The sequence below is a fragment of the Coturnix japonica genome, chromosome Z (assembly GCF_054131305.1).
Source record: "Coturnix japonica strain WE chromosome Z, WE-NBRP24, whole genome shotgun sequence".
In the NCBI taxonomy this organism is placed as follows: domain Eukaryota; kingdom Metazoa; phylum Chordata; class Aves; order Galliformes; family Phasianidae; genus Coturnix; species Coturnix japonica.
Window position 1 is genome coordinate 17,503,488 of NC_140702.1, and position 25,741 is coordinate 17,529,228.

The 25,741-nt window shown below is 37.3% G+C and overlaps 1 protein-coding gene across 3 annotated transcripts in view; it reads right to left on the reverse strand.

The window, feature by feature from the left end:
- ADGRV1 (adhesion G protein-coupled receptor V1) overlaps window positions 1–25,741 on the reverse strand; it is a 235,322-nt gene that overhangs the window by 4,420 nt on the left and 205,161 nt on the right. For all 3 annotated transcript variants that reach the window (XR_014939100.1, XM_085527985.1, XM_085527984.1), the window contains 2 exons: window positions 5,406–5,597; window positions 3,341–3,518 (listed from right to left, as the gene is read on the reverse strand). Coding sequence is in view for 2 of the 3 variants with exons in the window: in XM_085527985.1 (XP_085384111.1) it covers window positions 3,341–3,518; window positions 5,406–5,597 (370 nt within the window). In the remaining variant the exon portion in view is untranslated. The remainder of the gene's footprint in view (window positions 1–3,340; window positions 3,519–5,405; window positions 5,598–25,741) is intronic.

Below are 25,741 nucleotides of genomic sequence, written 5' to 3' on the forward strand. Positions count from 1 at the left end.
AAGTTGTGCAGTGGAGGTTTCTGTGATGGTGTTTGAGCTGTACTGTTTCAGCCATCTTTTATTAATACCATACAGTGTGACCAGCTGCAGTACAAGAGTGAAGCAGGATGAAGGAATGAGATTTTAGCTTTGCTGACAGCAAAACAGACCTATGATTGCACCCTCTTTCTCAATGATCCTGGCTGCCAGAGTAAATGTCTGGCCTGCAAGCACTAAGCATAAATTAAAGTAACCTTCAGACAGCTCAAAACTACATAAGCAAAAAGGACAGATGAAATGCAAGGAGGCAAAAAGACATTTCTGCATATTCCTCTGCTAATCAATGTTGATCTTCACCCAGCCTTCAGAGTAGGAGCTAATATTTTAGCACAGCTAAGGCTGAGTTTGGTTACAGATTGACACTTTTAAAAAATGGCAGATAATGAAGGTCTCTATTTCTGCTTGTTAGAGGTAAAATTCAAGGAACAGCAGAGCAAGCATTTCTCTTCTACCTCTGTCCCCAGGAGCCACACTTCTCAGTTCAGGAATGATAAAAACAGCTGATATGCTGCAAAAAGCACCTTTCTTCCACTCTCCCAGGAGCTTCTCTTTTCCCAGACAAGAAATTATCAGCTGAAATAAAGTACGGACTACAAAGGTGAAGGAGAACTACTTATGGGCAACTTTGCTGCTGATATGTTTGAGTCAATTTGGTGCTGGGCTGCTGCTTTGAGCTGGGACTGGTGTATGCAAGCAGCACACTGACAGCATGGAGAGGCTGGAGGAGAGGAAGAGGGTGGGGTGAGGAACCAGAGGAGAACTCTCTGACCTGAGCCTCTGTGGTTTCATGTGAGAACAACTAGTGATGCAAGGGAGGAAGAAGACGTGTAGAGGGGACTGGGGACTGGCTTCCATCAGTGGCTGCAAGCTTAAACCTATCATGAAATTTCCTTCAACTCAGTGGATGTAGTAACAGCTGAAGCCTGTCTTGAAATGGAGAGAAGAAATGTCACTTTATATGACCTCTTGTCCTTTTTCATTTGTCCTTTTTCATGTTGTCCCACATGCCATTGAAGCACCTTGACTCATTCGCCATGCACCGGATTGGAGAGTAGGTTTGTCTGGTAGTAACAAAACAGCAATGATTTCCATTTTCAGAGAAACTCACATGTCATGGTTTAGAGCACGTGCTGAGCTGCAGCTTGTATCTAAGGCAATAGCTGATAAACATTTACTTTGGTGGTTAAAGCAACTCTAACCTCAGTACCTCCTCTTCAGTTTGGTTCGTTCAAGTGTATGTGGGGCTGAAACTAGATGGGACAAAAGTTTTTTCTTAGAAATAGGGTAGTTGTGCCCCTGTAACACTGCCTGGTCATGAGAACAGGTGATGAGGCAAAAGGTACAGGTTCTACTTAAACAAGTAATGTAAACAAAAGTCTTTTCTCAGACTGTGCCCTGAGGTCCCAACATCAAATCTTACAAGCTTCAAAAGGCTCACAAGAACAAATGATAATAGTTATATAAATACTTGAGAAGACAACAGTAAAAGTTAGGGAAAAAAAGTCAAAAACTGGTTCAAAAGTTACTTTTTTTTTTTTTTTTTTTTCCCATAGGACAGTAAATAAGTAAGGCTGGAACCTGGATATTTGTACAATAAATAAATAAATAAAAAATCAACCAGTGCTAAAAAGAGTTGTGTTGTATTATGTCAACTGTCACTTTCAACTATTGTTGTTGCCTGGATTGCATTACATGATTTAATGTTCATTCTTCCATAGCGCAGTGTTTACCCTTGTGAATAGGCCAGTTGATGTCAACTGAGCTGCTCAAGCAGTAAACTCCATATGCAACAGTGGGGATCTTAAATTTAAATGGTTTCCTATGACATTACCATGCTATGAATAATCTAATTTCCATCAAAATATTCTGAAAGGAGTGGAAAAAAAAAAAAAGAAAAAGAAAAAAAAAGAAAGTTAAACATTTAAAAAAGGGTTTGCAGTTCTAAAGTTATGCATCCACATTTGAAAATCTTGCCCAAAATCTTTAACTGCACAACAAAGAATTTGTAGTCTGCATAGTTTCTGGGAAGATCAAAAGGTAAAACAGAACATCTGTGACAATCTTTATTTAAAAAAAAAAAAATAAAAATCATTACATATCACTAGCTAAATTTTAAATCATCCAGTTATCTTCATAATCAGAAGTGTTTTCTGCAGTGGCTGCTGAATTAAGAGATTAAATGTTATAAATAAGCTGAACAAACTGTCCCTTCATTAGCATTCCTAGTATTTCACCCGGTTCAAATATTCTCACTGGTGTCACTGAGGGGAATTATTGGTAAAGTGTCAGAATACTTAACCAGATAATACAACCACTTATCTTTTGCAGGTCTCCTGGAGACCCACAAGCTTGGTGAAGCCCTCAGGAATGTAACAGGAAGTTGCCTGAGTGATCCTGAGGACAGCTTCACTGAGCTAGCACACCCATATTTCACCCAAGTCTATTTCTATTAATATAAGTCATATTTCACCCAAGGGAGAGGGCTTGGGTTAATATCTGCTATATTTTACCAGTTGAGGCTCCTTTGCCTTTATGGTCTTCTTATCAGACGTCCTCATGTTTACTTATCTATGAATCAGGTTTTGCTTCATTTCTTCCACCGAAGGCCATGCCTAGCTGCCTATTTATGTCATCACTTGAATAAACTAAGGTTTCATTGGTGCAGTGGGTGAGAAAATAAAAAAGCAGTACTACAATGAGGGTAAAGCTGGGAATTTTAAAGACTTGAACTCTAAGAACTTTGAGAGGACTTGGACTACAAATTATTTATTTCACAGGTGTAATTTGAGCATAGATATTTAGAGTGCCCTCCCCATAGCTTTGTTATCCAGAAATACGGTGAGCTCATCAGGTTTGGCTGTTGTGTTTAGGCAGAAATCTATCTGGCTTATTTTTTTTTCAGGGTACACAAGTTTCAGTCCCAAATACTCTATACATCAACTCAAAAAAAAAAAAAAAAAAAAAAAGGAACAGGAAACAAGATGGCCAACATCTAAATGCAGCAGGTTAGCTTATTATGAACTTGAGAAAAAATGTCAGAGCCTCCAATCTGCTGCTACATTCTGTATGTCTGTGAATTATCATGACTTAAAACCTATTTTTGCAGTCCTTCTCTGTTATTTTAGATAGTCCACATAGTATTTTTAGATCATAGAATAGTAGACCAGGCCAAAACAATTCCAGCTTGTATTTACAACGGTAATCAGATTAAATTAACAGTAATTGGATCTCATGAAATGGTGACACCATTAGAGTGAAGAACAGTGTAACAGACTGAGGATCAAGGAGAGGAATCACTCACCAGTCTTTAATGCAAATATTAGGTCATCAAACTCCTGTGATTCTTCATCAGCAACCAGGGAGCTGTTACTAAATCCTCCAGAAGGGTGGAAAACATTGCCATTTTGCGGACTCTGCTTAAAGGCAGAACTAGCTTGACTAGCAGGCTGCAAAGATGCTCTCTCCCAGTCTGCTGGCACCTGTAAAGTTTAAAAGGACACAGAGAAGTAGTAATCATAAAATCTACAATGTAAAAATAATTTATATGACTGCTGTCTTGGGGTAACAGACCAGAGTCTATAACTAGAGCTGAGTTCAAAGTCAGATTTAGAGCCAGCTATTCAGTCACTTCTGTATTGAACTAGGTAGCTTAATTTCAGTACACAGATACATACATAAAAGTCTGTACTCAAAACAAGTCACTTAACCTTGTGCTTACTACAACCTGCCTTACATATCTCAAAATGTTAAAAACATTTTGCTATTGCTGAAAATTGTCCCCTCCCTGGTATGGAGAACTTTTAAGTAAAAGCACTGAATAGTTGCAGCCAGAATATGCTCTATGACTCTCCTCTTGCAACTGCTTCTTCCTTCACTGGAGCCCACCTCTTCCTTCTACAGCCACAAATCAGCATTACTTTGCATTTGATTATTTGCTGCTGTCAACCTGTAGCTTTCTAGGATCTACCATTACAACCTTTGAAAGTCATTTTTTCAGTCTTTGAAGGTTCTTCAGCTTTGATATCAACTTTGCTATATTTCATTTGCCACTTCATTTTAAATTTAAGCCCTCCCCACACACAAAGATCACAATTTCAATTCATTAGAAAAAGGTGTTACTTTTTCCTTTAAAATAAATAAATAAATAAATAAAATAATCTTTTAAATCTATCTCCTCCATAACTGTGGTGTAAAGCCAAAGCTCTGAGCTCTAAACTCATATATTTTATGACAATCAAAATACATTTTCTTGGCATATTGCTCACCCATTTTTTGAGGTACAAGAATATAAGAGATTGCTACATGGAGCTGAGAAGCTACACTGCCGACTATTCCAGAGAATCAGGCACCACCTTAAGTGACATTCTGAGAAGCCCAATCAACTTATCAGTCTGCCAAGAGGCAGCTGAGAAGTTTTAAAACACTGACAAACCTACAGTTGAGCAGGCAGAGAAATAGACAAAACAGACACCTGTTGAGCAGGTTGGTTTCCACGAAAAAGTATTACTAGAGCTGACATGAGTATTTGAAATATTCCAATTCCATTAAATGAGCTGGAAATTTTTCATCTTCATCAACACTCAGCAAACATACATTGCAGCAAAAGTCACCTTGGTTTATTACAGATGGTAAAAGATAGATATCAGCAGCACTCCAGTTCCAGAAATGAAGAGACTGAAAATTATCTCCCTCAAAATTAACAGAGCATGATTCTGTGAAATTCAGAACTTAGAACTCATCTTAAGGCCTATAGCTAGTTGAAGGAATAATCCAGATACTTTTGACACTCTTGTGTCCTGCTTCTGACAGCACTTTAACCAACCTCTGTAGCAAATTAAACACACAAGTAGAAAGAGAAATTCCCCAGATGGGATGGTGCCAGCAAATTGTATGTTCCAAGAATAGTGTTATGGCCAAGGACAATATTTTTTTACAGTAAAAGGAAACTTTTCTCCCATACACACCCAGTGGGGGAGGGGTGGGGGAGAGGTAGGAAAAAGAAAGAAAGAAAGAAAGAAAGAAAGAAAGAAAGAAAGAAAGAAAGAAAGAAAGAAAGAAAGAAAGAAAGAAAGAAAGAAAGAAAGAAAGAAAGAAAGAAAGAAAGAAAGAAAGAAAGAAAGAAAGAAAGAAAGAAAGAAAGAAAGAAAGAAAGAAAGAAAGAAAGAAAGAAAGAAAGAAAGAAAGAAAGAAAGAAAGAAAGAAAGAAAGAAAGAAAGAAAGAAAGAAAGAAAGAAAGAAAGAAAGAAAGAAAGAAAGAAAGAAAGAAAAAAGAAGAGGAACTGTAATAATTATTATCTCATTCACTGCATTACTACTTAAATGTACATTTTTTAACACACAATGCAATGACTATAAAGCATTGTTACCTCTTCCATAGCACTGATGAGGTTCTGAGTAGACTTGCTGATCTCTCCACCTGAAGCTGGCAAACCACTGCCATGAGTGAAGAAAGCTGATCCTGGAGTGCTATGTCCGTTCATGTCTACAGTGTAACTTGCTTTCACAGGGCAACAAAGTTGATTGTGCAGTATGAAATACACAACAAAGACATAAAGACCCTGGAACATAAGGAGAGAAAAAGAACATCCATATGTGAAAAGAAGGAAGCTTAGATCAGATTTTGATCACAGTTACAGCAAGGTCCAATATGCTGTAGCAGATGCCTTCCTTTATACCCATGCGAATTTCTCTGGATAATAAGGTGTCACCGTCAATCAGAGACCTGGAATAAAACAAAGTTCACATCCAGAGGCCTCCAGTTAAATGCTATCCTTCCCATAAAAACAAACAAACAAGCAAAAAACCAAACACAACCCAAAAGATTCATTGAAAATGATTATTTGTTTGAACCCACATAGTTCCACAGCAAATCCAAGTTCACAACAACGAAAACAGTTTTACAGTTGTCATAACAGTGAAAATGTGGTTACAGGCTGCCTTTGCAGTAGGCTTTGGCTGTTGGTCCCTAGTTACAATTTTTGTTTTATTACTGACCTTGCTAATTCTTACATTCTTGCCTCAACTTCAGTCTGCATTTCTGCTGGTACAGACACCAAGTAGATAAATTATATTCTCCATGGTATCCACTAACATAACACTGTCTTTCATTTGTGATTACTATAAAGCCTGTACTGTGTGTCTCTACAGTTCTTCTTTAAAAATTGCTAATTTTGACCTTTAGGCTTAGCCAAGAAGAGTATCATAACCATGTCTTCTGTTTGCATGGAAATCCAGTGATCGAATTTCTGAATATGCAGTCTGACTTTCTCCTTCTCTAATTATTAAATTGTACTGATACTGAGTGGAAATTATTCATTTAAATTAAGGAATCATCCAAATCAATAATTAATAAAGAATGAGTTAACCAGAGTGTGCATAAAGAAGACCTCAGGAATCTTCTGGATTACTGCAGTTCAGTTATGCTTGCATTGCTTTTTATATTTCATCTTGTCCTCTAGATCCCTATAACCAATTGAACTAAACAGAACAATTTACTGGAAAGGAGCCCAGTGGCATGACAGTAATAGCTGGGATTATAAACAGTAAGGACTTTCATCTAATTATATTTGGGAATTTTTAGTAAAAGGAACTTCAAATGTATGTTGAGAGAACGTTTGTAGCCATTCCTATAAAGCAGGTGATGCAAACCACTCTTCATCCACATATTCATAATTTCTAATGCCAGAACTACATAAAACAATGTACAATAACAGTTTGGTACGAAGGTAACAGAAGCAAATGGGACTTCATGGGATTTCAGTGTCAGCTAGTAAAACTCTGGAAATGCCTTCATGCAGCTGCTATAAATCCAGACAGCTACACAGTTCTGTACAAACTTTTTTTTTCTTTTTTAAAAGAGAAAACAGAAAAAGTGTTAAAAATAATTGCTTAGAAAAAAACAATTCTTCACTTTTCCTGATAGGGTTGGGTTTTTGTTGTTGTTGTTGTTGTTTTTGTCAAGAAGCACTTAACTGAGAAGCTTACAAAGGAAATTTCTTGGTGATTCATGTAAGTACATTCCAAAAAAACTGATGCAAATACATATTGCACTTAAGAGACACTAAAAAGGGACTAATATGTCCTTTCTTTCTCTAAACAAATCCAAGGACTCTCATGTAGGTCAAACATAATGGGACCAGCAAGTGGATCTCTTCTAATTTAAGTTTAATGGATGTGTGAATGATAAGAGTTCTAAGAAGAATGGATAGCAGTGGTGACACTCAGCTCCAAAATTCAGAACAGTTTCTGCCACTCCTGTCTCTAAGGACATAGCCACAAACATACATTTTAAGTGGTTTTGTATTTTTTCAAGGAAACCAATTAGTTGCAAGCTCTGCACAGCTGTCTTGCAGAACCAGAAGGACACCAGGTTCCTTTGAGAAAGGCTGATGCTTTATTGTGCTCCTGTGCAGGTCTGGGTGTAGACACATTCTACCAAAGCAAACTAACTCAGAATAGAGCACCACAATTACCTCTTTAACGTCAGTTCCCTGATTTAAGTCTCAGTGTGTTTCAGGCAGTGCTATTTCTGAGGAACTGTTGCTATACCAGCACCACAAGAAGCATTTTGACAGCTAAAACACCCTTGCCTGGTCTCACTGCTGCCAGGACTGAGGCCTTCTCCCAGCAGCAAGAGCCAGCAGTGCCTGGATGCACTGGCTCACAGCTGGCACCCCTCCTTTTATTCAAGCTTCAGCCCTCCTTTCATTAATCTAGATTTAGAGATAGGCTGATGAGATGTGATCTGTAGAGTTCAAGCGGTTTTACTAGCCTTCTCTTGTTTCATAGTAATGCATTCCTAAAACAGGGGAATGGGCATCAATCATACAATAATTTGTCAGCTACCACGATACACATTTTCCAGTTAAGATACAGACACAATCTTGTCAGGTCAAACTCAGTAACAAGCTGCAAAGAAAACTATTAGGGACCAAGGACCCCATGTAGAATGATCTTGTGATATCTCCCCTTGCTAATACTGAAGACTGAAGGAATTTTGGCATGCGGTGTCCAGGGTACTTCCACATACTGATGTGGAGCAGTGATGAGGCTGCTTTGGGTTCTATCACAATGATCAAATTGGGAGGTTGTTAGACTGGTCTAAGGACAGCAAAATTCACAGTCTGAGGTAGGTAACAAAAGCAAAAATGTGTGTTTCACTTCTCTTACCCAGCAGAATATTACAGTACTGCCTTACAAGCAGAAGCTTATGAAACCATTCTATCTAAGAAAACCAATACTCCTAAGTAAGTTACATGTATCACACAGGATCTGCACTGTTGGGCAGACCATTACTTGCTTAGGTGGATAAAGAATGGATCCTTCTTCAAACCATTTTCCTGCACAGTTCTACAGAGTTAACAATCTATAGCTTGTAGAGATGAAGTTCTGCATAGCATTGTGATTCTGAAGTATACAAGGAGCTTATGTTCTTATTCTCACTATTCTGTATCACTACCAGAAACCACTGAAAATGAATGTTGTCAACCGAAAATTAGACAAATTGTTCTGACAAACAATACTGAGTACCAACAGTCATAAACAAAAAGATGCTGTGGATCAAGCCATACTGATCTGTCCTTATTTCAGCACCAGCAGCTAACAGACCGCTTACACTGCAAGAGCACAGGAAGTATGCAGACATCCTGAATGTTAGTGCAACCACAACTCTTATGATATGTCTCAATGATTTTTTAAAAAAGCACTCATTTGAGAAATGAATTGTCCTTCATTACATTTTTTTTTGGATACTCCTTGTTCTTTTTCACTTCATCCTTTAATACTGTAGAAATAGTCTTAAGGTATTATAAAAATAAAGCTCTTGACACTGTATTGGATGTTTCACTGCACCTATTATGAATGGCCTTGGCCAAGTTGCCACCAATTTGCTTTTTCAGAGACACATGAACAGTATCCTTACTAGTTGGACCAAGCATGAAAGACAAAGAACTCTAAAGAATAGCCAAATTCTGTTCACAGGCCCACCAGACCTACAGGGTGGTCAGAGAAGAAAGCTGAATACTCCAAATGTACCAAAAGAAGATAGCTTTTTTTTTGGACTGTGGCTATTAGGAGCCCAGATAATTACAACTTTGGTAATAATGTAAACACTAATTTTATGTTCTCAAGATTTAATTTCATGGCTTCCATTAAAAAAAAAAAAAAAAAAAGTAAGAAAGAAAAAGAAAAGAAAAAAGGAGAAAAGAAAAAAGAGGTACTTGCCTACTACCTCTACTTTCTGCTGCTGCATGCAAATTCAGAACTATTGTGCAGACATGTGCAGGGAGGTCACAAGAAACTGTTAGGTCTCATGGTGACATGACTGTGATTACTAACCTGAGATTCTGGGAGAACTCTGAAAAATTAGGAGAAAGAAGTAGGATTCTGGAAGCTATAAATGTGATGCTACATAACTTCTGTGTGCTGGACCCCCAGGTCTGCTTAGAAAACATTTAATCCTGTGTAAATAATGGGTACATTATGACAGTGGTGTTAATACTGTTGCTCGGGTCACAGCAAAAGATAAGAGGGAAAAGTGTTACTAATGTTCTTCACCTGGAGAAAGGTTAGAAATGTGTCTGGCAAACTTGCAATTCTCTTCAAATAGATAAAAGGTGGCTGACTGAAAAACGTGTATAAGACACTGTCACACTAAAGGTTGCTGCTTATGCAGCATATGCATGATAATTCATCTTTTGTTATTTAATCTCGGCAAACTAGTCTTTACATTTGCCTTTTATATCTGGTTTCTTGCACTGTTAAGGGGCAAAAATTTGGAAAAAAAAAAAAAACGAATCTAAAATTACACAACTGTTTGAAGGATACTTAACATGTTAAAGAGTCCAGTGGGTGCCTTTTCAGCCAGTGAGATGGAAATAGCCTTGATGCTGCTCTAAGCTAATCCAGATACTTCACCAGTCATAGAATTTACCGTGCAGCCTTTCTAAGTAGTGTTACCCTATCTGTCATTTTTATCCTCAGTTTCAACATGGTCCAATATTGTACAGTTGATTATTTCCAACAATTAGCAGTGATAATGAATGGTAATTTCTTCAGGCTCTCGTTACTGCCTTTTTAACTTGCTCATCGGAGAAGAATGAAGGCTAATTTTGCAGAGTTTTGTGCCTGTATACGTGTGAGGGGAATTCTCAGATACAACAGCTTGATTTATCTACTCTGTGGAGCAATAATGGCAGGAAACTATTAAATTAAGGACAAGCTCCTGCAATTGTAAATAAAGAGATCAAATAAATTTTACACCTCCATGAGATCACATGCAGACCTGGCAGACTGATCCATTGAATGCATATTCAATTCATTCAATTCAATGCATATTCGATGCCCACATTTTCTCTCTTTTCCTCTTTGCCCTCTAATTCTGCACATTCCAAGTAGCTGAGCTTCCACTGCAGTATATCTAAATTTGGAAATTGAGATAATTCTGCTAATAACGAGAAATGATACAACAGATTTAGGCCATCAACAAACCTCTTCCTAATCTCCTTCTTACACACTGAGAGAAAATCAAGATGCTTGCTGTTTCTCATAATTTTAAATTGTCTTGTAATATAAAGAACTTTCTACTGTTTCAATGAAAACAAACACATCAGGGCACTATATTATTGTTATTATTATTTATTTATTTATTTTGTGATCATATATCACACTTCTCACATACATGCATTTTCATTCACAGCTGAGATAGCCTGTCCTGGAATTGAAGAATGTTTCCTTTCCCAAGGAGAAGTATATTCAGATAATGTGATCTATTTTAGAGAAATGGCATTTCTATTTATAAAACTAAAACATCTGTGCAGGACTTCTGGAAAATAAATGTCATTTGAACAACCACAGTTCCTCAACCTATTTCAAAGCATTTATCAGCATCAAAAAATTCATTGTGTTCTAAGATGTATGGTTTACTTCTTACTTATTAACTGCTAAAAAGTTGACTTTCCAAAAGAGAATATTTGGAGAAATTGAGACTTGTGAGGAAAGGTAGTAGCTTGTGTTGTATCTCAGAAAGAACTCTGTGTCCAGAACTGGGACATTCTTTCTTACTTTGTAGCTTTAGATCACCATAGCTACATCAGCATTATTGTTTTTAAAATTACACATTTATAGGTGCCAGGTGGTAAAATAACAAGCAATCACACAAACAGATGTCTCTCCCAACTGAGGAGTTATCTTTACTCTGATGAACTTTTGAGATCAGCTTTCTGCAGTCACCACAGAGGAATTCATGCACAATGGTCTGTGCTTTGTTTAATTTAACTCTAGTTTTATTAATCTTATCAGGGTCAGATTTAATCTTATTCTCTGTCTGGATTATGCCAATTTTACTCTTGGCAAAGTGTTTCAATGTGCAGGCCACCCTTCTCTGCTGCTTGTGATTTCTGGGCGGTTATCAGTGGTCACTCTGGGTGGCAGACTCTCTCTCCTGATACTTTGGCACCTGAATGCCTCTGCTGACTTCTTGTGAACTTCCATGGGGATTTCATTAATTTACTGGAAGTTCTCATGCTGTGGGCTGCTGCTTTCTGTTGTAGCTTTCTATCACTGGCCAGTGAAAGCCTGCTTTGTATTAGTACTAATTTATGTAACAAGCGCCTACTGCGTTTGGGAAAATAGCTGGTCTGATGAATCCTGGTAATTTGCATGTTTTGTCATGTTCAACAAGTTAGCATTTACATATCAAGAAATGACTCACAATGTTGAGGGAATCACATTCAGGAAATCATTATCAGGTCCATTGTACAATGTCTGATATATATTTGACATTGTTGTCTTTCCTAATCTGCTCTGGAAGAAAGTTAGCTATGGAATTGAATGTGCTTATGCACAATCATTAATGTTTACCAAGTGATACATGTAAAACATACATAATTCTCTATTCACCTCTCCAAGTTACTCAGTTTTCAAGCATAATAATGATGAACCCCATGAGCACCATTTTTTTTTTTGTGTATGTCTAGGCATTAAAAAGCAGACGTTAAATACATTTTTTTTTTCAACCACGTTTTCTTTGAGAACAGCTTGAAGAACTTTTATTGGTGTCATGATGACAGAAGTATTATCTTAGTCACATGCTACTATATCCTAAGCCATCACATAACATCTCCCACTCATAGCTCTCCAGAAATATTAACCTTTGAAATGTAAATCAGATCCTTCTGTTTAAATCTAACCCTTCTTCTTGGCATTCAAAGTCACTGTTGTAAAAGCCATGTCCTTAGTAATGCAACCCTGCCAAGTGGTGATTACATTTATTAAGTCAGCTTTGGACCTGCTGTGTATCATCAAAGCTTTGACTGTTTAATTGCCATTTAGCAGCAGTTTTCATGAAGTTATTATCATACTTATCAACTATATTTTTCTCATGCTTATTGTAATTTCTAGCGAGAATATCCACTATCAGCACTTTGCTTCATCAAGTATTTGCTTTCTGTTTTGCTCTGTAGATAAGGATTTGTCTCAGTCCTAGCTGAAGTTCTAAAAATTTACTTAAAAATGAAAAGATGAAAGTAACTGAGTACTGCAAAACTCACCATTTTCACAACTGACATTAGATAACCACTTGTGGAACCAACCAACCAACCACCACCACATACATAAGGCACTCAAAAGCCAACATAATATAATGCAGTAAGGAAAGGAATCATTCAGACAGCTATCATTAGGACTAGATAAGGGCTGCTCTGAAAGTAATGCTTCCTATATTATGATGTTGGCCATGACATCAGAGGCAGATGTTGGAGGTATGGAAGTAGAAGTTGAACCTTACCACCAGTATCCCACTACACATCATTTCTGTGTGACGGATGGCAGCAGAGGGGCACTCTGGCAGAATGGCATCTGACATAGAAGTACATATACAGCAAAGGTGTGACACTGAATTCTTCCATGCAGGAAAAGTGGCACCCACTGACATTCATCAACCTTTGGTGAGTGTTGATGGGGTCCAAACAGTGGATGTGAGCACAGTGAGGCAGTGAGTGGTAAGTTTCAGCAGTGGCAACAGTGATATATAAGGCAAGTCACATTCTGGATGACCATGAATTTCTATCACACCACAAAATGGATAACATCTCAATCAGCTCATCCACACACATAAGCTAATAGTAATTACTATATTAAAGACAGTCTTGTGTAGCTGAGTATTTGCTCTGTCAACTAATGTTACTGTATTCTTTGTATCTGTTGCAGTTTCCACAGAAATAAATATAAGGCACTACTTATAGAGTGATCTATATATTTGCAGATTTACACTCAGATATGGTGGTTTCAAGTGTTTTCTTTTGTACAAAGTTATAATTCCAGAGATTAAAGTGCTATGAGTATATTTTGTAATAACGATAATAACACTATGCTTTCATTATATATTTTATTAATATTAGCATAACACCTGAAACTTAGTCTATACTGCCAAGTTTCTTTTTATGCAATGCCAGCTATGCCAAGACTATGCTGAATCTTGCAGTTTCTATGTGGTGCCAAAGCCATAAATTCCTTTCTGGCAAACTGCATTCAGCTAGGAATTAGTCTAAACTTGGCTGAGTCTCACCTAAAAGGTTCATAGACTTTGGGAAATCTTTAAAAAGCAGATTTGCTTGGATACTCAGGATTCACTATAAATATTTTGCATAGCTCATAACACACTTTCTGCTACTCCCACATGACAATCATTTGTACCTCCTATTTCAGCCCTGTAAAACGTATTTTTTCTTGTTTATTTATTGTAAGATAACAGATTCAAGATTTAAAAGATAGGGGCTCAACTTGAAGATGCATTGGAAATGCAGATGTTTTGCCAAGCTTGCCAGATGTGCAAGCTGGACTAGAATAAGATTCTGTTACATCTTTCCAATGTAGTCATTCCAGAAATAACAAGGAAGCCCTGTTTTTGTATTTCAGCTGAACTGATGAAGAAATAAATACTGAGTCAAACAGCAAGAATACAGCAATAGGACAGGCATGATGTGTGGAGAACACACACAAGACAGCAAGCATGCAGAAGCAGCTTAAAATTCACTTCTGCAGTCCTGGCAACTGTCTTTTGTTTTTCAGAGTTCTCTGTGAGACTCAGTAAATCACACCAACCAAGAACAGTGAAGAACAGACAGGGCAAAGAAGAACACATGCATATTTTTCCCCATCTCTCCCCACTTTCTTTGCCCATAGCTTATTTCCCTCTGCCTTTTCTTATTTCTTTCCTGCACAGGAATCAGAAGTCAGGAACCATAGCCCATAACGTCCACTTGATATCAGGTTCTGCTTTGTGCTATTTGGAGGTAGCAGAGAGCAGCCAGGTCATGTATCACTGATATAATTACCTTCTGTGTTCCTGCTGATTCAGTTTTTAGGAAAAGGTTGATGGATATAAGACGTGGAATGGCCTGCCCAGGGCAGTGGTGGAGTTGCCTTCCCTGGCAGTGTTCAAGAGGCGTCTGGATAAGGAGCTATGAGATATGGTTTAGTGGTTTTCTGTAGGTATGGTAATGGAAGGATGGTTTGACTAGATGATCTTGTAGGTTCTTTCCAACCTTGTGATTCTATGATTCTATGACTCTATGATTCTACATGCTTATATTGTAGCATTCTCCAACTACAGGAAAAACCTTTTGGAGCTGTCACAGTCTTGTGTAGGTCTTGCTATTAAAAGGATATTCACAGAAGCCTGTCAGTAGTTGACACTCCCTACTCCTCTAGATTTTAATGGAAATTACTGTAGATATTTACAGTCTTTCTACAGTATCGAAAACAGCAGAAGGCAAGTCTTATTTATAAAGCAGGAAGTTAACACTGCTTTGTGTAGGAATGCTCATCAAAGAAAGGAAACGTGGGAAAAAAAAAAAAAAAAAAAAAGAGGACAAGGACTAAATGTCCTTCCATAGTTGACAAGTAGGTGCACCAAAGTAGGTGGAGGAATAACGATATATTTGGCTCTGTCTCTGATATCATTCACTTTCTGCCTTCATATAATGAGCTGATTTTGCACTTCCTCTCTGCCTTGCTCCCAGTATGTGGCAGTATAGGAAGCTCAGAATGAAAAAAAGAGTACCTTAAGAGTTAATGAGACCTTTTCTTAATAGGGAGTGTTACTCAAAGTAAAATTAAAAAGAAAAACAATGACAACAAAAACAAGTCATGGATATGACTTCACTCTAGTATTAGACTGATGGTTTGAGTTTTTTTAAGATCTAGTTACTCAAAAGCTTTCTGGTTGCAGGTTATAACTTTTGTTTTCAACAGAAAACTGGCATTAAAAAAAATATGTTTGGACTTGCTAAACAGAAGTATTAGCACACTCAAAACAAGAAAAAAATGGGAAATTTAAACAAACTAAATAGGAAGAAATGAACATCAAGCAAATTCCATTGGCTAGCTCTAAGCAGGGACTACTCTCTGAGACAAGAACACTTCATAGAGTAATGGCCTTGTAGTGTTTAGTTATTTCTCTGTGATTCTGCTATAAAAAACTTAAGTTAATGCAAACTAGTGCAATATTAAAGGATGTGTTATAAGGATATATCTATAAATATAGATACATACACCTAAAAAGAAAGGAAGAGAACAGTTCATTTTCATGCCCTGCTATACTTACTGAATTTATTAAGGACATATTTCTATCCTCTCTCAGAAACAGAGAGTGCAAGTCATGAAATATCAAGTTGTTTCTGCTTGTACTTGGAAAACAAGAAGTTAGTTTCCCTCTTGGAAATTCTCTGTAATGGATTAGTGCCAGAAGTGACATAAGATATGTTTGTAGCACCAAACAAAAATTTGGATATGTCCTGTTTTGTGACCAGCTATCTATGGAGTATTTCTTAAGAGGAAAAAAATGACAGGATCTGCCGAAGGATGGGCTTCCACATATTCTCAAAGTACTAAGACCCTCTGCTGTTGTTTTGGGTTTGGGATGTTTTTGGCTTTTTCTTTCTTTCTGTTAGCTTAGATTCCCATTACCTCGCATGGAATATATGTCCTTTTGAGGTCTCACTCTTTGTGTGAGGGCTGCAGATCACCGCCTATTCTTTCAAGCACCCTTGTATGGCAGTAACTGCTGGCTCGGCAGTATCATGTTTTCTCATTGCAAAACCACCCAAAGTGTTTGACAGAGCTGTCTTGGCTGCACAACGAAATCCAACATAAAGCAAATACAGAAAGCTGCCAACTCTCAGCCAGAGGAACAGATTTGCACAGTAGTTCAGGCAGAGATCATGTGGCTGGAAATAGTCCTCATGTTTTTCACAGAAGAAATCCAGCCTTCGTCCATGCAGTCACAGGCGTGAGCAGAGCAAGGCCAGTATGCCAAAATGAGCCCCTCCAGACTGCTACACATGAAGGTGCTTATAGCTGCATGTTGTCTTGTTCTGGAAGACAGCAGTAATGATGAGCTGATAGCAAGCAATATAAAGCCTGATGGGAGGTAGAAGTAATCTCATGAGGGAAGTGGAATGAAATGTCTATTTTAGGGGAAATTTTGCCAGGAGAGAGGATTTCAAAGCAGTTTTATGTTAAACAGGTCAAACATTTGTTTATAAAAGCCCGTTACAAAGGAAAGTGAGGGAAGTCTCACTGCCTGATGCATTATTTTATATAACTTAATGAATGTAGAAAGCCACAATGTAACATTCACCATCCTATTCTGGCAAGAACTCTTGGAAAGGTAACATTCTGGCTACTTTTGCTTTTCCACACCTGAGTCCAGAACAGTATGGTTCACTTGGAAAGCACTTCAATATAATACAAGACTCATACAATTGACCAAGTCAGTGGAATTAAGTACTCTCAGTAGGAAGTCCTAGCTTCCTTCAAACAGCTAGCTTCTGCCTCACCATCACACCCTTTTGGTATTTCAAGCCTAAAAAGTGCTTGTGAGATGGTAGTGTTTTGTTCTATATATATATATAGTGAGTTTTTGTTTGTTTATTTTCATTAAGCTGTTTTTTTTTCTCTTTTTTCTTTTTTTTTTTTTTTTCCCTTTCACTGTTTCTGTACAGTATTAAGGCTCAACAAGGACTTTCTGGGTAACAGAAAGATATATTACTTTCTGTTGACATATACCTACAGATGTACTTAGGTAAGTGAGGCATAGTACATTTCCTATTAGCACAACTGGTTTTCGAGCACTGTCAGCATGTATGGGAAGTTTTAATGTATAGATGAACTTCCTTCTTTGTCCTCAGGTAACTCCCTATCAAACTATCTCCACATGGACACTCAGAATACATAATTACTTGCAGCAACTTTTGACACAGACTTTGGTTAAAAGTCATGTATCACAGAAAAAAAAAAAAAAAAAAAAAAAAAGTAAAATTTTTTTTTTAGTATTACTTTTTCTCCACTAAAAAGTACAAACACACCATGAAACATACTTACACACATGCACTAGGACAACAAAATGTATTTACTTTGTGTCACAACTTAGTCATATGTTGACTTCACTGCAGAAATAGAATAAGTAGATGATAAACCAAATTTCTTAATTTGGGAAAAAATCTAAAAGGAAAATAAGAAAAGGAATGATTGTAACTGCTATCTGCTGTTGCCTTACATCAGTATTGGATAGCAACAAAGACAGCAGTAAAGATACAGGCCTCTGAAATTACCTTCTGATCATCTGCTCAGAAGTGCTGGCTGTGACAATCATTACTCATAAATAAAATAAAATAGTGTACTTTGGCCTATACAAGAATTTCATCAATAGAAAGCATTTTTCTGTCTTCCATGTGAACACTTATCAGATTAGATCCTTAAGCCATTCTATGATTCCACAGTTATATGAATACTTATGGCACAGCTGTTGTGACAACTGTACTTCAACCAACCTCTTGGCTATTTAAGTCTTTATGCTAGAAAACACTTAATAAAGCATTTTTTATTTAATAAATCTTCCTGTGGTGAGGAGCAGCAGAATGAAAGTGATGGGTCAAAAGCAAAGCAGCTGCATGTACGGCACAGAGCCCAGGCTCCAGGCCTCTGTGTTCCACACCCTGTCTCTGCCTTGTTGTTGACACTGTATTATTACTCCTGGCTCCAAAGCAGATGTGCTTTATGTCTGTTTAGGATTATCTGTGTCATATCAGATATACAGTACAGATATATTTCGAATGTCAGCCCAGTAATCTGGTATTCATGCATTAAGGAGGCACTGACAGTTTTCTGGAAAGAAAATAAACAGGAGTCTCTATACCTTTCTCAGTATTTGTGGAATGCAATGAAAGGAAGGTTTCACTTTCAAGGAGATTACTATGTTTACCTCTATTCTTACTAGGTCACTGATATCAGGATTAGATTCAGTCTGTTTAATGAACTGGAACAGGCTGCCCAGAGTTTGTTGATTCTCCTTCTCTGGAGACATCCAAATCCCGCCTGGATGCCTACCTGTATGTCCTGCTGCAGAGGGCCTGCTTTGTAGGGGGGGTGGACTCAGTGACCCCCCTACAGACTTTGGCATCTGTGGCAATTACTGGGACATTACAGTGTCCAGTGTGGCCAGCAGAATAAAATAGGAGACGTTTCTTTTGGAATAGCCCTTCTTTGGAACTGTAATGAAGATGTATTAGCATATTTTCTGCCACGGTCATAATGAAAGTCATACTGAAGATTAGTATCAAGGCACATTATTTTTAAAAAATATTATTTCTCCTATATTTTTCTTCATATTTAAACCTCTTTTTTATTATTATTTTATCGTTGTCGTTGTTGATCGGTGTGTGTGTTACTGTATGAAATAATTCCTTTGAGTTGGACAGATACTGCCTTTCTTTTCCTGAGCTACCAGATGATTGGCTGAAGTAGTACTGGATAGCTAAATTTTATCTTATTTTTAAGGGTCTGATCTTCAATTACAACACTGAAATCTAACTAACAGTTGAAAAATCAAAATACATTTAGTATATAAGATATAACAGAACCTGTGTTGACGTATATCAGAAGGTTTTGCTGATGTCTAGAGCTCTCTTGCAGCTTTGTTTTCAAGGATTCCTTGCTTACTCTATTCCAAAACACTTCTAAGTAAGAAGCAAACTTTATTTTTATGCCATGTTACTGTTTCAAAACCCCATTGTCTCTTTTGGCAAACTATCTATTACATCCCACAATAATACTGCTTTAGAAGAAAGTACTCTAAAAAGAATCCATTATATCAATTTCTTTTAGGCTAACTCTGTCACAATCTGAACAACAATGAGTAGAAACTCATTATTTCCTATGCCGGCAAAAACATTATTAACTGCACTTAGTGAACTGCTCTCCACTGGAAAATAAGCATTTGCAGGTTATTCAAATGTAGGTTAACAGATGAAAAAAAATTAAGTGCTATTAGTAGAGCCAAAGATTGGTCTCACCGATGGTTTCAAGATTGTTTTAACTGTAACATGCACACAATAGGTAAGAATTTCACTAGGTATAAATCTTATTAAGTGGTCCATCTTTTCACTCTTTGGAATTTCAAAGCCTCATTTTGGTTGCAGTGCACAATAATGTTTTAATCCATTACAGAAGTTCTATTATACAAAGAATATATTGCTTACATGATTAGATATTCCCATTCTTCTATACATTCTTCTATATTCTCTCTCTTTTTTTTTTTTTTCTTTTTTTAAACTCAATAAGTCTTCCCAAAAATGAAGGCCAGATGATAGTCCAATAACTCATATGCCTTTGACACATCAGCTGGATGACAGCCCAAAAATCTAAACAATTTCCAACAGTAACACCTATTCAGAGTGTATGGTATCTTAAAATTAAAATATGAGAACAGTAGAATGCCTTTATTCCTTCAAGGAAAAAAAATAATAATGAAATCAATCTTTACTGAATTTAGCATTATTAACTTAAGAATAAAAGCTAATCATGGTTTCCCCTAAATTGTATACAATTATTATGTTGTATAATTAAAACAAACAAACAAACAAACAATGAGAGATAAAAGCAGTAATTTCATTCATTCTTTCCACAGCAGTTGCTTGGAGGCCACTTAAGACATATATAAAATTTCCTAATTAATGGGCATTTTTGCCCCCAGACATGGTCTTTTGTTTGCAATGAAGACAAGGAAAATGCATCTTTCTCATACACTGATGAAATATCAGATTCATACAACAAAAAGGGATCTTGTGCAGGAAACATCTACATGCAGAAAAAATGAATGGTCATTCCCCTAGAAACTATTAAAACTAGACACACATTTCTTTCACCCTTCATAAATCACAAGGTGACTTCAGATCACCCTTCATAACCTGATGATGTTCAGCATGAAGATAGGTATGTACAGAGTCCATTCTGTGGTACTGAAACTTGAGAAATATTAAAACCAGCACTTCACAGTCATCCCTGGAGATGGCTCACAGTGTATCAAATCTTTCCTTCCTATATTTCCAGCTCTTCAGGATTTGTCATTAGTCTTGTAATATTTTATGCTTTCCTAAAACCTCATGTTTACAGTGCTATTGTATTGGTGTTGTCTATTACAAAGAACAGCTTAAGAATAGGGCTTCACACATGTCATGTCACCAGAAACATAGAAAAGTTAGCTGATGGGACCTCTGGAGGTCATTTAGTCCACTCAGTGGGTCAGTGCACTGATCTGGTCAGTGTGGTGTTGCCTACGTGAGTTTTACTGTTCTACAGTACTGGAGATCTAAAACATCTCTGGACAATAATTCTATTTCTGTAACATTCCCTAATGAATTATTTTTCCTAAGATCTAGTCCAAATCTCCCAAGCCACACCTTTGTGGCCACAGTCCCTTGTTATTACTACCTGGTACTTTAAAGAGAGACCAGGAGAATTGGTCATAGCCAACACAGATTCACAAGGAGAAAATCCGTCTTGAAATAACTTGATTTCCTTTTATGACAAGGTTACCCATCTAGCTGACCAAGGGAAGCCAGTAGCTGTAACATTTTTAGATTTCAGAAAAGTTTTCAATAACATTTCTCCTTCAGGAAAAGAAAAATGTCCAGCATACAGCCAGACAGAAACATAATGTCATGGGTAAGAAACTGGCTGACAGATCAGGCCTGAGGGGTAAGAGTAAACGGGTAACACCAGGCTGGCAGCCATTCAATGATGGAGTTTCTCAAGGCTCTGTTTTGGGGCCAGTTCTCTTCAGTGCTTTCATAAACAATCAGGGTACAGTACTCGAATGCATACTAAGAAAGTTTGTGTGGGAAAGTAAATTAGGAAGAGTTGTTGATTTTCTCAGTTGTGTGGAGGCCTTGCAGAGAGATCTTGACAATTTAGTGGACTGGGCAATCACCAACTGCTTGAAGTTCAAAAACAGCAAGTGCAGATTCTGTACCTGGAATGGGGCTGCTCTAGAATACATATAGACAGGAGGCTGGAGAACAGTCCTGTGGAAAGGGATCTGGTTGATGGCAAGCTGAAAGTGAGTCAGCAGGTTGGGTGACAAAACATCAGGGTATATAATTATTAGACAGTATCCAAAGCAGGGCTACAAAGATGGTGAAGGATCTGGAGGGACAAGGTGTGTGAGGAGCTGCTGAGGTCCCTGGGTGTGCTCAGCACAGAGCAGAGGTGCAGAGTATTCCGTAGTTTTTTCATTCTAAGACCACAGTGCCATCAACATTTTATAGACTTATCAAATATTTGCATACTGCTACTTCATCTTCCATTTGTGTCTTTCTCACCTGGCTAAACCAGGCCCACTTCCTCACACACTTTTCAAAGGACACTGTGGCAGCACTCCTTTCTGCCCACACTCTCCACATACCTTGTGAACTAGAAGTCCAAACACTGCACAAAGTATTCCAAATGTAGCCTGCTTAGCATTGAGCAGACAGAAATTAACTCACAAATTGCCAGCCAAAATCCTCCCTTAGTATTCCATAATTGTCTTACCTACAGTAGGAGTACACTGCTGCTCTACACTCATCCTTGCACACTTTCCCTCTCCAGCCAGATCAGCAGTCAGATACATGGTGTCAAGGCTGAAGACATGCATAGGGTTAGTCAACTACAAGTGTGTAACTATGCACATCCCTTTAACAGACCCTCAAATTTATGGAAGTCTTCCTGCCATCTTCACACCCTAGCCTGCTTCTCCATTACTGTTGGCTGCCTGTCTCCATCTGAATGTGAGCCAGTGCATGAAGAAGGTTTTGACTGTAAATAACAATGTCAAAAAAAAAAAGAAAAAGTGTTCAGCATTTGAGCCGATTATAAGGAGATTCATTACTTTCTGCACATAAAAGCCACATTCTCAATTTCTGAATGGCACAAGCTGGCAGTGCTCTATCAATGAATCTTAAATAATAGTACAGAACTTAGAAAGTCAGATTAATACAGATTAATTCTACATTATTATTATAATGACATACTTCTTTCAGCTGAGTTATTGGGAAAAATGCTACTTATGGTGACAAAGAGAGATTAGCAGCAATATAAAATGAAGAGGCAGATAATTTGTTACAGATAGGAAATCAAGTTGGTTGTTATTTTATTCTCAATAATAAGAGAAGCCTGTTCTGGAAGATGAAAAGAATGTACCTGATCCCAAGCTCCTTTCAGCAGATAAGACTTCCACTGAATGTAGTAATTCATCTTACAGATATATTTCTTTTGTTGTTTCCTATTACATAATCCTTACTATTACTAAATTTCTAGGGGAATGACTAAAACTGCTTTGTCATCTTCTATCTTAAAAAATGATTTGAGTATTGGGAGATTTTTCCTGAAATGTATGTTCAATATGTACTTCAAGAAGTTCTGATGGAACACAGTAAATGTTAGAATACCTAAAATGTAATTTAATACCTACACTTTTTTAAAAAATACATTTTGTTTAGTCCATTTAAATATATATTGTGTAGTCCATTTGGGACTCATCAGGAGAAGGTGCTTTAGGAAGATGTCAAAATGAATAGGAAGTGATCATATTTATAGATGTGCCCCTTTCAGTATTCCCTGGCTATTCACACCCAGTTAAATAGCAAATCCAAGGAAAAATATATATATATATATATATAATTTCTGATTAACTAGTATGGGCTTAAGAACTGCTTTTTGTTGTTGGTTTTTATTATGGTTGTTGTTTGCAGTGTACTGCTATTGCATGCTTAAAAACTAGATCTCTGTTCTCTTTTTGTTATACCAATGATGTAGTATGTTTTTTTGTTTTGTTTTGTTTTTGTCTCTGAAACCTTTGGCATTTCTTTTGCCATAATTATTTCTGTTGTTCCAGAAACAAGATATTCCTCATTACATGTTGTTTTGCCACCATGTCTATTATTTTCTTTCTATCTCCTTTTTACCTTTATTTAAGCATTATTTTCTACCTGAATTGGTGCTTGCTCACATTCCAGTTAGCCTCTGCTATTCTACTTATTTGAGTTTGGAGAATGACACCTGCTCTTGCCAAGTTTGGCTGTGTACCCGTTCAGTAGTCTTCTATATGTCCATCTTTCTTGTTAAATGTACTATGGGCATTTTAAACATATAAATATGAAGTTCTGAATCTTCTTCGTATACTGTTACTTAATGCCAATTAGTTGACCTTTAAAATTTGTGCTTCTAGTCAAATGAATTGTTTTGTCCAGTCTGGAAAAACAACTGCTAGTTCCAGATTTTTCCAGGGTGTCTTGGGAACACTTATCTTATATGTAACCCTTTTGGTAATCCAGTCAGTGTGGTTAGGAATGCAGATATTCTAAATTGTAAGATAGAGGCTTGAGGTGTACAGTGCAGATTGTTGGCAATACAGCGAAAAATAATCAAGATTATAATGAAAAAGGGTGAAGAAAAATGAATTCAACTGAGCAGCCTCAGCTAAAGCCTAACCACAACCTCTCTGTGAACAAGAGATCCGCCCACCTCCCTGAACTTTGGATCAGTTTTGACTGAACAGTAAATATGCCACTGATGACCTCAGCTATTCAAACCAGAAACACCCCACAAATCTCATGAAAAACACAGTGATCTGTGCTACTAGTATAACATATGCAAAATGGCTTGTGAAATCCTGCTCTTAAGAGAGATACACACAAGAAAGCAGCTTGTTCCTTTCCTCCCAACACCAACAAACAGCTTGTGAATAAAGCCACTAATAAAGAGGTAAATGTTCCTCTCTTGTTCTTCACTAAAAGGATCAGGAGCATCACACTTTCACAAGAAAGCACAGAGTGTACTTCAATAACATAGGTGCTGCCCAGATGGGATAATCAGGAATGTGCCACTAAGGTACTCCAAGCATCAGATATCTTTAGCACAGTCTTTTGCTCCTTTTATACTTTCTAAAATTATTTTGGGATTTCCTACCTTTAGAACAACAAAAGGGGAAATTCTTAAATACCTTTTAAACTTTCATTTTGGCCTCAGTGAACAAAGGAGATATAGCTGTCCTGATTTTCTGTGTGAAGGTTTACTCAGTGACCATGTAAATCAGCCACTGTTCTCCTAAGCAGCTCTTCGCATGCTAATTCCTCAAGTTACAGGGAAAGGACTGTACTTCCTTGTCATGCACATGAATAGCATGCACTGTAAGCTCCTCTTCCATGGAAACAATTTCTCACAGGAAGAGCTTGGAAACAATCTGTCCTTAGTAGAAGATTTTTCTGTCAAGTACATGTCCTAGGAAATGTTTCATGTGATGAAACAACTAAATTGGATAATGCAAGGTGCCTTTGCAGTATCCTGAGCTGAATACATCTGGATAACAAGCAAATTTAATGGGCTGCACCTCTGTTTGAGGGTCTGTAACTCTTGACCAACCGGGAAGCAGTCTCTGCTCCTTGCAAACCATTTAATGTCCTATTTCCTCTTGGGGAAAGGTGTTTAATGAATACAAAATTGTTTTCAGAACAAAACAGGGCATGTTGTGTAACAGAAATGCCCACCAATACATGAAAATAATGACATTTTCAGGCAGAATGCCTTGGCCTAGGTTAAACAGCCAGTATCAGTTCTGAGTGAAAATGAAGATGTAACACACAGGAATTACATGTAAACACCACATCCTGAGAGACAGTGGGGTCCTCAGGAAATCATTATTAAAACCTGTCATCTACTGCTAAAGCCCATTTTGTGTTTCTCTCATCCCAAACCAGGCTGAAATTAGGGTTTCCAGGGGCATTGGGAATGGTCTGTTGGGAAGATCTGTAATGCATTCTTCTCCTACAGAGCTTTCATGATGACACTTTAATTTATTGACACAGTTCAGTATTATTTGGTTATTTTATGAACAGCATAGCTTGCAGAAATGTGATATTATTTGTAGACTATTTGTCTTGTTCTTTCACTGTTTTTTTTTTTAATTCATGCTGCATGTCTGGTCACCTGAACCACTCATCAGTTCTTCTGTTTCCTGATTAGATAACTGACTCTTAAAACAGGAGAACAATATACGCAGTGAGGTTATTTATAAAGCCATGGTGTTTCAGGAAATGTTTTTTAAACACCTTTTATTGCAGAGATTTACAAAGCACTGAATACTCTCGCCTATTAAAACAAATAAACATAAAAATGGTAGCACTGTGAGGGATCTATTCAATTCCTTTCCTTCTTCTGAGGGTACCCGATGCTAAGCAGGAATCTTTTCCCTTAAAATTTATATATTAGGAAGTAGTTTATGATATCTACTAATGAAAGGTAAATGTCCTGTTATATCTCGTATCTAAAATTTAAAATATTAGCGAGGAAGAGAGAAGACATTTGAAATTTTTGTGTGTCTTTTCAA